The sequence below is a fragment of the Bombus fervidus genome, chromosome 3 (assembly GCF_041682495.2).
Source record: "Bombus fervidus isolate BK054 chromosome 3, iyBomFerv1, whole genome shotgun sequence".
Taxonomy (NCBI): Eukaryota; Metazoa; Arthropoda; class Insecta; order Hymenoptera; family Apidae; genus Bombus; species Bombus fervidus.
Window position 1 is genome coordinate 11,259,092 of NC_091519.1, and position 14,262 is coordinate 11,273,353.

Here is a 14,262-nt window from a genome sequence, read left to right on the forward strand (position 1 = left end):
TGAAACTCCCGGCCGTGACCCCTTCGTTCCTCGTTGCGCTGCTACAAAAGGGCATGCAGACGAAAGAGGGAGAGAGAAGCTAATGATGATGCAAAGTATTTCACGATGGAACACGTGCGTACGCAACGACGACGGCGACGGCGACGGCGACGACGACGATGATCAACTAGGGGGTTGAATCGAAATCGACAGCCAACATACGCTTATGTGGGGTGGCTGGTGCATTTGCGGGACGAATTGCTTGGAAATGTTCCTCTTGACCAAGAAGTGGTCGTGCGCAAGAAGACACTCTGAATGCTATCTTTATGCTACTTTTAGTCTTTTCTGATTTTTATAACTTTTGGCAAGTATGTGTGAAAGAATAAATTTCTCTTTTGTTTGTTTGTTTTTTTTTTTTGATGATTTTTTTTTTATTCTTGTTTGTCTAAATTGAAAGTGATTGCTTTAGCCTTTAAAATATCTAAACTGCAATAACATTCTGTGGTTCTTTCACGCAATGTGCAATATCATCAATCCCATCGTCAAAGCTACCCCCGATTAATCCAGGGATTCTGAATTCTGGAATTTGAACTTGTAATGTTTAACTATCACTGAGATATCTAACTAGAAGCTTCAAGTCTTTGATGGAAGACGAGACAGAATCTGAATCATTAATCGAATTCCATCTTGATGTTCTTAATACGATCGTCGATCGGCAAATCTTCAAAAGTTCCAAATTTCAAGATTCAATTAGGGGCGATTGTAAATGTTTAATCAACATTGCCGAGACATGTAAATCTTAACGATATCGCACCACTTACGTGTAAAATACCTAAATCACAAATTGAAGCTCATTTCAAACATTCTGGAAACCTCACACGCCATCAAATTCCATCTAACGAAATGGAAATTGCCAGTCGAATTCTACCTCGATATTATACTATCGATTATCAAACAAAGATTCCAAATTCGAGATAGCAAAGTCAAAATCGCTGAACCGCTTAAATCTTAACAATGTCGCCTTTCTATAAAATCACGAAAAAGCGCGAATCGTGTTCTTTCTTAGCATCCCAGGAACGACAGCATCGTCATTTTTCAATTGAAAACAAATTGAAAACCGCGAACTAATAGAACGTACACCACCGATCGGATTTCATTTCAATATTCCTGACATCGTTGTTAAATCATCGAATCTTTAGAAATTCCGAGTTCTGGATAGCAACGTCGAACTCCCAATCAACGTCCCTAAAACAGCTAAATTTTAACATTAGCGCACCGCCGCTCTGTAAGTTACTCAAACCACCGATTAAACCCTCTCTAAACATCCTGGAAACCACGCTCATCGTCAAATCCCTAATTGGAAATTGAAAATAAATTGAAAGTAACAAGGCCGAACTAAGAGAATCTAAAGCAGCGGTCGAGCATCTCGACATGTCTCAGCATCCTCGAAACCGCACTTACCATCAAATCGTCAACTGGAAATTGAAAACAAATTCAAGGTAACCACCCCGTGTGTTGCACGAGCAGTGTACGTCACTGTCGTGCGATATTGATCTTCGGAAGCGTCGTGCATCCGGTTGAGCACCACGGTCAGTATTCACCCTTTCCACTTCTCTACGTTCAGAGGCGGTTCCAGCACGAACCAATCGTCTTTGTTCCTCGGTCTCCCTTAGTTTGCTCGAAACGTTCCGCCTTCTACCCTTACCCTTCAGTCGATCGTCTACGACCGATAGGTAGGGATGATTTTCACTGTCGATGCGGTGGTGGCTGGTGTCAAAAAAGCTTGAGAGTCCGGCTCGTTGATACGTTGAAGCAGTCATCGTCTGAACGTGATACCAACAAGTCTCGTCGACCTATTAATACGAGAAAACCACCCTTGAACACGGTGGTCTAAAAACAGGAAGATAAGACAGAAGCCGAAGATGATATCGACCACGAAATCCAGCTTCCATCGATGTTGGAAATCCGTGAGAATGCCTGGCATCGTTCACAGGATCTTTTCTTGAGACCTATCGCCGCGTCGAAGGACGGGAGAGGGTTGATCAATCGGACGATCGGACAACGTGACGCTTTTGTGAATTTGGATTTTTCTCTTTGTGACTCGAGAACGTTCTTTTAGAGGGATCTATCGACTTCGACGGACGCGGAGGACTTAGAAGTTTCACATTGCTTTTACACAGGACACGTTCGTTGTTTCATGGTTTTTACGTAAAGTGACTGAATTTGGTTGGTTCTCTATTCCGGAGAGTGATATTGAATGAAAAGAGGAGAGATAATCGAAGGAAGAGAAGGGAAAAAAGATTGTCGGAAAGTGTTGCTTGTGAAAAAGTGGTGGGGAGGAGTTGAGAAATTGACAGCTCGAGGGCACGAGGAACCATGTTGGAATTCTACCCTCCGCTTCCTGGTAGCTTGAACCGGCAGAGTGAGTCGGGCCCACCAACTATGGGCTCCGCTGCACCACCGATTCCCTTTCGACCTACCAACGACAGTAACAACGCAGGTGAGAACGAACTTTCTTCCTCTGTGTTTTCGTCTAACGACATTGATTTTCATAATGACAGTCGAAAGCGAGTATATATACACTTTATGAAAGCCGCTTTCGTATAATGTTCACCTATCTTCTCACTTACCTATGGACTTTCATCGTTAATTCGTATCTCTTAACCAGATCTCTATTCGTTGTATCTTTCTAATCGATTTTTTATTTATCGTACGTGTAAGAGTTTTCGTAGAAATTTCGTAGCTTCTGCTATATACGCTTTTCTACACATTCTCATCATACGTGTTCTTTGTATACAGCAGGGTCGTTTATAACGCGGGAAATTGTACGAATTTCACGTTGGACGAAACCCACGCAGCAAAAACTAAACTAAATTCTTTCTTGAAGCAACGCAGCTAATTCTCCATAGGTGTAATTAATCGGACAATACGTAAAGTAAAGTTAACGTGTAATTGTAATCTTCCAATGAATTCAGAAACGATCGGGTCAAATTTACACCAGAGCATAAGACAGCGAAACAATTGCAAATATTACTCTTGTTTGTTTACCTCGCGTGTTTCAGGAAATGACGTTGCACCTGTGAAATTTATTGTCACATACGCTTATTTCTAAGCAACTTTTACTTTCTATACAATTTTGCAATCGTTACATATAGGGTGTAGCGACCTTTTGGTCTCGTTATACGGGTCCTATTGTGCAGTAATTAAAAGTAATTATCCCTACGTATAGTTAAAAGCAAGTGAGACGAGGTTGATTATTTTATCAAAAAAATTTTCTGTCAAACCAATTTATTAATCCTCGTCTGTGACCGTAGGAATCTCTTGCGACTCTTATAAAATCGTCGTTAATGCAGATTATACTAATACGGTAGAGTAATCGAAGATACAGGGAAAAAATGGTACAGAACAATTTTTCTTGACTTTTTAATTTCACTTTCGCTTAAATTTATTTTAGTGTCGCTTGGTAGCTGCATACATAGCTGGTCATAGCAACATCCTTAGCGATTTTTATACAATCGCTGTCAACGTAGAGTATGTTAATATCATAGAGAAATTGAGAATACACGGGGAAAATGTAACAAATTAATTTTTATTGGTTTTTAAAATTTTAATGTCATGATTGAAAGATACGAGTCGCCTAATGAAAGAACAATTTTAAGAACGATTATTGAATATTAAAATCGCTCGTCGTATGTAACGAGTCTAAGTTTTTGGTTTTGAGTTACAGTTGAGTGGTAGTTGAGGTAAACAGCAAGTTATTGTACCGCGTTCTGCCCTGCTCTGGCTTTATCACTATTGACAATCGATAAGCGACGGGACAAATTTCATGGGACTCGCGATATTGCTCTGCTCCAGAACGCTATCACATTTCTCAGTACGACAGCCATATCATTCGGCATAACTCGCTGCGTATTTATTTCTTTCGCGATAAAAACGATCCGCCGGAAAATTTTCATATTCCTACTTCGATTCCTACGATTCTGTATATTTGATTGACAAATCGAAACTCTCTCATTACTAATACTAATTTACATCTAATTTACCTAACGATGTATTTCAATTTGTTATATGTTACGTACAAGACGATTTATTACATACAACATCTATTTGCAAAGATCTTATTCGATTTTATGTAAAATATATATAAATCCATTCAATGTTTTATAAAATATGTGTAAAATGATTCGCGAGAGTTCACTCTTTTAATTGATTTATAAATACGTTTTAATAGTTTGACTTTGTGTAATCAGAATTTTATTTAGTTATGAAATTATGAAAAAAAAAAAGAGAAGATTAGTGTAATAGATACATACCAATCATTCGATAGTAACATAGTGAAAATACGAATGTAGAAAAATACGATAGCACGTTGATAAGCAAGTAAAGTAAGCTCCGAAACATATGGACGTATGGATATGTGACTTGTAAGTCCCTGTCGTTATCGAGGATTAATAACAAAGCACGGTGAATTTTCTAGATATCAAATTCATCTAACAATAAGTAGTTCTGGACTGTGTCAGTTCATAAACATTGCTGTTGCTCAATTATATAGCTGTATCATTGTAGACAGCCATAAGTATTTAATAAACCGACGATATTTAGTATAAATTGAACGCTTCTCGCTGCCTTTATTTTCTACTCATTATTTTATCGTAAATTTGTTATTTGTACATTCGCGTGTGTCTTATAACGTCAAATACTATGTAAATTAAAATCTGTTAGAATTTTCTAATAAACGTAACCAGTGTAAATTTCTAATATTTACGGATTGCAGTGTTAAATTCAGTAACAAGTTTGCTTTTTACTGATTCATCGTTTCGAAGGACAAAAATTATTTGTTTCATTGTAAACTATTTACTACGTAACTATTTATTTGTTATAACTATTATAAAAAATAGTTACGTAAAAAAGGACGTAAGTACGTTCTTTACGTAGTAAAAGAAAAAAAGAAAGTTAGAAAAATTATTTGAAGAATGCAAAGATACGTGTATCTGCATTTCTCACGAAAGATATATATTTATTGTTAAGTGTAATATATAATATGTTTATTAGTAAAAGAGGAGAAATAATTTACTCCTTGACTAGTTAAAATTTAGTAATAACACGTCCATGATGAGCTTTCTTCACAAACGAATGAATTTATCCAAATGATTATTTATTGTCACAATGAATCTATTCAAATGATTCTATTAGAAATTACTTAAACAATGTAATGTACATTCATCTGAATATTTTTATTAGACACATATAAGTATAGTGAAATAGGATAAATAATTTAGTCCTTGACTCTCTCGATACATTTTATGTAATAAAATTGTGTAATAAAGGAGCCTTCAGGATCAATACTATCGTCAATATTTCAGAGCTGTCAACATTATACGGACTCTCGGACGATCAACATATCTTGTCAACATAATATCGTCAATATTATCGAACATTGAGAGAACAGGTTGACGTATCAGTGTTCGAAATGCTGACGAGGTAATTCGATGAAAAATATTATACTCTGTGTCTTATGAGTTTAACTCATACCCCTTTCTTCTTTGATTCCTTCGTTGCTAATGTTCATATAATGGTTGCTCAAGCTTTTTATTTTTTGGTTAGACATCGTTGAACGAACGCTAACTCGAAGCTGAATGTATCGTCAGTAATATCGAACGTATGAGAAAAATGTAGTTTGTCAATAAATACTGACAATTAGACGATCGATATACAGTGTGTAACAGAACTTGTCGAACTCATTTTGGGAGCTGATTATACACCGAAAGCAACGAGGAAATTTCACATAAACGTACGCTGCACCTATCTTCGTGTATGAGATACAGTAAATTCTATGTGTATGCAACATCTATTAAAAATATCGAAATACTAAGCTTCAGAATAGAATAAACTTTTATTGGGTTGGCAACTAAATGTCAATACCACCTAATGATAAAATCCGCAATCACTTAGTTGCCAATTCAATATATACTAATACTAATAGCAATAATAACCATCTAGAGTGTAATCAGATGCATAACAAGATACGTAAGATTGCAGGCTTGTCTTGAAATGGAAAATAATCATTTTAAGCATCTTCTGTGAAAATCTAATTATCTAATTAGATAACACAAAATCAAAACAGAAGATTCGTTTATACGAAACTTTTTCATTGTTCTTAGGTGTATAATCAGTTGCCGAAGCGAGTTCCACGTGTTCTAATTACATCCTGTATATTGTGAATACAATATTGAGAATTCTGAATATTATAAACAGAATGTAAGAACCCTATAATATTGGTGATACATACTGATCGTCTGGATGTTCCATAATGTTTATCCTATCACGTTCTAAATCTTAGGACGTCCTCAGACGACCAGTAATATTATTATTAACATCGAAGATTGCCAATTAACATTGACAAAACACTGATAATACGTATTCATATTTATTCAACATATTTATTGGCAATTTGATGACAGTTTAGACGTAACGTTCGTTTAACATTGTCTAGACAAAAGAAAGCCCGTACAGCCGTTATTTTAGCGATATAAATAGAGAAACCAAGGATACAGAGTGTGGGCTAAGGAGTAACATTTAAGAAGGGATATATTTTCACATATAAATGGAACGAAACTCGGATATTCGCTAGAAAAATTTTCAAAATTATTTTAGTACAAGTATCATATATTTCGAAGAATACTGACAATCGATATCGATCGATATTGAGAATCTTGCAATATCGAATAATTAATTCTGAGGGTTCCTGACGTTTCTCTAGTGTTAGAAGAAGAAAATAAGTGACGATCGTGATGATTTCAGAGCCGTCAGTTTCAGTAAAAACGGAGTCCGGCCTGCTGGAGACGATCTGCGCCGGTTGCGGTCGTACGATAGTCGACAAGTACGTGATGCAGGTCGCTGGAAGGAACTACCACGAGGAATGTCTTTCGTGTGCCGCGTGTGCGACACCGCTTACGCATTCCTGTTTCATCCGTGAGCTAAAACTCTACTGTCGAACCGACTACGAGCGGATCTTCGGTGTGAAGTGTGCACGTTGCATGGAGAAGATCAGCTGCTCGGATTTCGTATTAAGGGCGCCGGGTTTGGTGTTTCACGTGGAGTGTTTCGCGTGTTGCATGTGCGGCCAACCATTACTTCCTGGCACCCAGTACTTCCTCCGTCAAGGACAACCGATCTGTCGAAGGGACTACGAGCACGAGTTGTACCTGAACAGTCCTCAAGGTTAGTGAAAATTGTCGTCTTTCGAGTTTCCGTCGATCTCTTTCGTTATTTTTCTTTTCTCAACATCTTCTTATAGCACGATAATCATGCGCAGAAAAGCAGGCTCAACTACAACTTTGTTTGAATTTTGGATATGTCTTGTAGGGGAGGATCCTGAGTAACATGCAACTCGTCGTGGTTCAAAAGTTACGGCAAGATTCTTCTTCTATGGGGTTGCTTGTTACGTTACATTTACCGCGATAGAAGTTGTTCAAAATGAAATTATATATGTATTTGCATAGGATTGCGATTCTAATAGTGGTAAGATGCGGTTAGCTTAGATTGTTTCCTTCGCGTTAAAGAAAGAAAAATCAGGTTCGATTGCGTGGATTGCTGCGAGCCTAACTTATGAACCACGATCGTCCTACAGTAAAACGATCCTCCACGATGCTCCTCGAGTAAAATGCTTATAAAAAGTTACTCCACTTTGTCAGCTTAATTAGCTTCTTTATATGTATATTTTACTTAAATTTCTTTATATATATAAATATATATATAAATATATATATATTTAAATATAAAATATATATATAGCGTTCCTTCTCCTTCGATATTTTCATTTGGCGAGTTATTCTCCAATTTTTGGATTAGAATCCAAATCAAGATATTGCGTTCTATCGAGGTCTTCTATTTCTTCGATGTCAATTTCACGTTTTCCAGTTGTTTAGTATTTTTCTTTGCAATCTTGCTTCTCTAATTTTTCTGAATTAAAATAGGGATAAACGACGCCTTCCATTTCTTCATTACTTTTCGTTCTTTGTTCGTAGGACGTGGGTGTTGTCGTTTATGGAAGCATGATTGTCCTATTAAAGCATATCAGCTTCTCCATCATCACGTATATGCGCTTCTTCATATTTTCGTTTCATTTCGTTTCACAATTCTCAGTTTCAAAAGATAGATAGCAGCCAGTTGTTCTTAACGCTTTGATATCAACACTAGAACTACCACACCAAAATGACTCTCTACAATTTTATATTCCAACCTTGGTTTAGGGATTATGGTCCCATATGGAATAATAATACCAAACATGTACTACATAACGTGGAATTCCTTCTGTGAGAAAGTAATAAATCAATAAATATAAAAATGTTCTATTATTACGTATTTCTTAAAGACCAGCCATTTTGGCTGTTTTTACTAGAAATAGCTTGGTGTTAACTATCAGTAGTTCTAGTGTTAACGATGGTAAATGGTAAATTTTTAATTTCCTAGGATTTTAAAGACCAACCATTTTGACTGTTTTTACTAGAAATAGCTTGGTGTTAACTATCGGTAGTTCTAGTGTTAACGATGGTAAATGGTAAATTTTTAATTTCCTAGGATTTTAAAGACCAACCATTTTGACTGTTTTTGCTAGAAATAACTTGGTGTTAACCATCGGTAGTTCTAGTGTTAACAATGGTAAATGGTAAATTTTTAATTTCCTAGGATTGGAAACTTTTATAATTTACTAAAAATATTATCTTATTCATGAAGATACTTTCTGCATGCTGTTCTCCATACATGTGCGTGCCATTTTCTACGGCTAAATGTAAAAATTCTGGTCACCGTTTTCTAAATATTACCAAACGAAGCAAACTATGAAAATCCACCGTTTTGATACCGTATACGATAACGTGAATTTACAGGTGTAAAGCGATATAGTATTCCCGTGGAATCGGAACATTCGACAGCAAACTGCTCGACTATCACGATTTCTGTTTATTATCGATTTCGCTAGTACCGAGATTGGCGGTCCGTTCAGGACAATATATATCGACTGACGTTGCTTTAAACGAGAAAATTGTCCAAATAATGGTTTTACGTAGTTTCGTTCATACAGATTTTATCTCCCAAAACATCGATCAAACTCGCGCTTATATTCAACGAGTCGATTTGTCTTCAAAAAAAAAAAAAAAAAAAAAAAAAAAATAGTAACAAAATAGTAAAGACTACAAAATAGTAATGAACGAATGATAGAATGAAAAGCAGTAATAATAGACGAATAGATGGTAAAATTAGCGATAATGATAATAAAAGATGAGGAAAAGACGAATTAAACGGATCGTTAGAGAAATAAAGATAAGAACAGAAAAATTGACAAACGAGATGAAATAATCGACGAAACGTACGAGAACGTATTGTACATACCTTGTTGCATTGTTCGCAGGTTGTACTACTACTATCTAAAGACATCCAAAGTAAAAACCTGCAGGAATTTTGAATCAAGGCTGTCTCTCTTTTCAAGGTAAATACATTTAAACCAAGCGTAATTAGAAACGATTCTTCCATGAATTGGACAGAGAAAAATAATGGAGAATAGATGAACGCCAATCTAGAAACGAGAATAGAAGGATTAGTATTCATGATTTCTCTGACAGATCATTTTTTCAAGTTCTTTCGTAAATACGTGGATTTAGTTTGCGATTGCTTTGAAGGAAAGTTATGGTGAAATCGATGGGAGAGCAGTTTGTTAGTCACGACTTTGTTGGAATTATTTTCTAAATCTGTCTTTTGCGAACAATTTCGCGAGGAAAAATTCGATTGGACTGCGATTGTGTTATTAACGCGATTTCATTCTTGGAAAATGTTCAAGTCTCTTTGATGTTTTTGATTTAAAAAAAGAATTTGACAGTTCGAATTATAATATTATCGTGCGTTAAATAATCTCGGGTCAATCGAAACTTCTTAACATAATCCGTTATTACAAACAAACGTTATCAACATACTCTTTCCGACAGTGTTTCCTCTCAGTTCTAAATATATCTTAGCTATCGGTCTTTCTTCTTTTGTTCGTTTCCTCCACGTATATCTATATTTACATGTAATTGTATGTACATCCAATAGTATAGACCTTTTAAAAATTCCACTTCCATTCCATTATCAATTTTTCTCCCTTTCTAAATGCTATCAGTACACTCTTTTCCACATGTATACTTCTGAATCTCAATTTCTCGCCATTGGAATCTCTTCCCGTATGATTCTTCCCTAGTCTTTCTTATTCAGTCGAAAGTTGCACTTCCACCGATCAGTTTGTCCTCTATCTTTTTTTATCATCGTCAACATCCACTTGTCACATCTTTGTTACATCTCCGTCCTATGAAATTATTCTTGGCAAATCTTCGATAACCTGATTCCATGTTACCAAAAAGTAATTCCACTTCTAATGAACGATAAATTTCAGGCAACAATTTTACTTCACCTACGCTTGTTACGTTTGATCCTCAGACATATTAAAAATTCAATGAAGTAATTAATTCAGATAAAAATTTGAAGAAACGAACTTAATTTACAGACGATGATTTACTGGACGATAATCGGCCCCGCGATGGTCGTCGGGGTCCCAAACGACCGCGGACGATCCTCACGTCGGCACAAAGGCGCCAGTTCAAAGCGTCGTTCGAGGTGTCACCGAAACCCTGTCGAAAGGTTCGAGAAGCCTTGGCAAAAGACACGGGCCTCAGCGTGCGCGTGGTTCAAGTCTGGTTCCAGAACCAGCGGGCGAAGATGAAGAAGTTGCAGAGGAAAGCGAAAACCGAGCCTGGATCCGATAAGGAGCCGAAGGAGGAACGTCGAACGGAGAGTCCTCATAGCGATCACAGTAAGGACCTTCTTATTCTTTATTGAATCTCTTTACTAAATCATCTTATTCTTTTTTTAAATCTCCCTCAATTTATCCTTATCGATTTATTATTACTAAGTTTTTACTCAAGTTGCTTCTTTGTTTTTGATAAAATATAAATCATTGTTGTTATTATTATTATTATTATTATTGTGTTAGGCTTTCGTTTATTAGAAGCTTAAGTAATACACGGGTTACGAATGTTTTCGATCGAATTATTTTTTATACGATCGCATGAAAATTTGTGCACGGTGATTCAAATAAAAGCAGAAAATGATCGATGGTTTAGCGAATAGAATTATTGGGATGGATTGGATCTGACTGAACGGGGATTCAGAATCTCAAAGAATTCTGCAAGTTGCAAAAATTATACGCATCGATATCTTTTTGATTATAATTCATTTTCTATGACATACAGCAGCGATTTATGCAAAAGACCCGTTCGATCCTTCGAATCCATTTCGGTAGTTCTATTGACTGGACTATCAAAGTTTAAAATAAAATGAAAGAGGAATAACTAAATTGTATACAAGGTGTCCCACTTTTTTCCTGCCAAACTTTGTCGGTATATTCTATAGACCAAGATAGGAAAAAAGTGTCATGTGAACATACATCATCGTATACTTTCATAGATACTACACGTATTTATCACGTAACACTTTAACGTAATCAAAAATGTGCTCAGAAAGTATCAGTGTGTTCTTTATTAATTTTGTACAGCCGTGTAAACCTCATCTGGAGGTTCGACTAAGATTAATTAAAAAACAAAGGCATTGTTGAAGAGTTGTAGGAAAAAAAGCAATATACGTACGAAATGAGCGACAACGAACGTGTATTACTACGGTTCAAGGTATCGATAGATCAGGAATATTTACACGTAATAGTAGTCAGAAGATATTGTACTACTTCTGCGGCTCCAACTTCAAGAAGCAATAAATTCAATCTTTTGCCGGTCATTTTGAACATAATCTTGTTTTTATAAGTGTTTAACAATGTTTGCAAGGTCATACGTTTAGAATATACTGACAACGTATCACTGGAAAATACTGGGACATTCTGTTTAAATAGACTTAATTATTTATAAATATTATTACTTAATTATTTTATAAATAATTTAAAAACAAATATAGGGTGTGTTAAGTAACTGGAACAAACTATAGCCCTGAAACAGTGGAAGATAGAAAAGAAATTCATTAAGGAAAATTGATTTTGTCCTATTTCGCTCTAGTTTCGTCGATGTTTTTAATTTCTATCGTGACTTTCTATCGTTGTCTAACGTTTCGCGAAGACTGGTTAATGGGGCTTCGATAAATGTGTTGTCGGTACAATGCCAATCGTTTGATCTCGTTCGCAGGTCATTACTTGAACGCCATGAACATGCGCGACGGGGAATCTTCTAGCTTCCCCTCAAGCACCCAACCGCTCAACCCCAATAACCCGTACTCGCCTGACGGTAAGTCTCTTCTAGCCGTACAAAATCATTAAATAATCTACCACGGATAGTAATTGGATTGTTCAAATTTTTTGGAAATTTACAAAAATCCCAAAGAAAATTTTCAAAGCGTTCAAAAGTCTATTTGAAAGAATTCTCTCTTACAGAAACTTGCTTCTCCCAAATTTGCAAACGACACCTTTGAAGCTTCGTCGAAACCCTACCGAAAGTATAATGCTTTTAATTATTACGATTAATTCTTCAAAAAAATTCGACAGCAATTCCAGGACTGTCAAACTATCGAACTTACAAAATTCTCAAGAAGCTACTCATCAAAGTTGTCTCAAAACAAAACAACGAAAACCCGTAAACGTTCAAAGGATATCTTGGAAAGTCCATCAAAGCTCTCTATCAAAGAGTACATACTTTTAACTATTAAAAATTCCTCAAAATTTCCAAAACATTTGCACAACTGCCAAACCTCATGGACAACCTAGATTGTCCTCATTAACCCTCTCTATGGTTCACCAATCTGTAATCAACGCGACCAACCGTTAATTTCAGACGCTTATCCAGGCCACTCGGGCGAGAGCTTCTGTAGCAGCGATCTGTCGTTGGATGGTACGGAAGCTGGCTTCGACATAGGCGAGAACGAGGGTGGTGGCGGCCAGGAGGGTGGCCATCAAGCTGGCAGCCACTCCCACCACGGGCCAACGTCCCACGAGGCGCCCCCGTTGTCCCAGAGTTTACACGCAGCGATTCATAATCCCATCGACAAACTTTTTATGATGCAGAGTAGTTACTTCAGTGGTGACCACGCGTAATCCGCGAAAAGAAAAGAAGAAAAATGTAAAAGACGAGGAAAAAAGATGGAAAAAAAGAAGAAATGGAACGATGTTCTGCTCTTTTTCTCGCGGCTGGTTCTCCTCTGCGTCGTCGACGTAGCTGGCCCCTGGGCGATGTGTCCTTCTTATCTTCTGGTTCGCGAATCGAAGTAAATGGAGAACGCCGTACAATATCGTTTTCTGACAATCATTATTTTCTTCCTTTCGTTTACTTACTTATTATTTATAATTGTTTTTTTTTTTTGTTATTTGTCCAATGCATTATTTTTTTTATTTATTTACTTAAATACCATCGGAAGTTTAGCTTTATTGGTATATTTTAATTAGGTTGTTTCCTCTGTCTAATTTTTTATCTTACGATATTATACAGTCATATTTGTTGGATAGTATAATTCAACGTACGGTTATTTAATTTATTGGCATTTCTCAATTCTCCTATTTTTAATAGTTGGACTTTTTAATCGTTTCTTTATTTCTGTTTTCAATAGGGTTTATTATTTTTTACTTCTGATTCTTGTTCTATTTATTAAATTTCGTTTATGGTTTCATTGTTTTATTCTTGAAAGATTAAATCAATTATTCTCAAATCAATTAATTTTGTTATTACATTAACCTCTTTCCCTATTTCCTTTTCTTTTTTTTTTTTTTTTTTTTTTCGACGATTGCAAGAAAATATTGTACGGAAGATTTTCCTTTATCATCGCAGCACGATTATCGTTCTCAGTGCTACCATTTAATTGAGATGATTCTCGTGATGAGGACATTGAAGCGTAAGGTATATCGCAATTCGATTTAATATTAAACGATGATGATGTACCCCTCGGTTTCCAGCGAAATTATACAGATCTAAATTATATAAATCTAAACATCGACGTACGTTCGTTCCTCATTTCTGCCTCGGCAGATTGTTGTTAACAAACGTGATTCGTCGATTACGAATTGAGATTTTTCTGTGTCGGCATTTTTTTGCAATGTGTCAAAGTAATTCCGTTGACCCTCTCTGAATAAAATGAAACCAAAAGAAAACATTCAGGCACTTTTTAAGTTAAATCTTGAACTATCCAATGTTTGGATATTTTAATGGATTGATATTCGAGGAATATTAAACAATTAGTTGAAATATTCGAGAAATTCATAATGAAACT

At 36.0% G+C, this 14,262-nt stretch overlaps 1 protein-coding gene across 2 annotated transcripts; it reads left to right on the top strand.

Moving 5' to 3' along the window:
* The first annotated feature begins 689 nt into the window (after nucleotides 1–689).
* On the top strand, nucleotides 690–13,527 carry Lmx1a (LIM homeobox transcription factor 1 alpha). 2 transcript variants are annotated; one of them, XM_071999713.1, is made up of 5 exons: nucleotides 690–2,479; nucleotides 6,781–7,200; nucleotides 10,514–10,819; nucleotides 12,195–12,293; nucleotides 12,837–13,527. In XM_071999713.1, the coding sequence occupies exons 1-5, from the start codon at nucleotides 2,356–2,358 to the stop codon at nucleotides 13,094–13,096; spliced, it is 1,209 nt and encodes a 402-aa protein (XP_071855814.1). In that variant the 5' UTR covers nucleotides 690–2,355; the 3' UTR covers nucleotides 13,097–13,527. The 2 variants fall into 2 exon arrangements, with proteins under 2 accessions (XP_071855814.1, XP_071855815.1); XM_071999714.1 differs by lacking the exon at nucleotides 12,195–12,293 and having other exon boundaries at nucleotides 691–2,479; nucleotides 12,837–13,524.
* The last annotated feature ends 735 nt before the right edge of the window (nucleotides 13,528–14,262 follow it).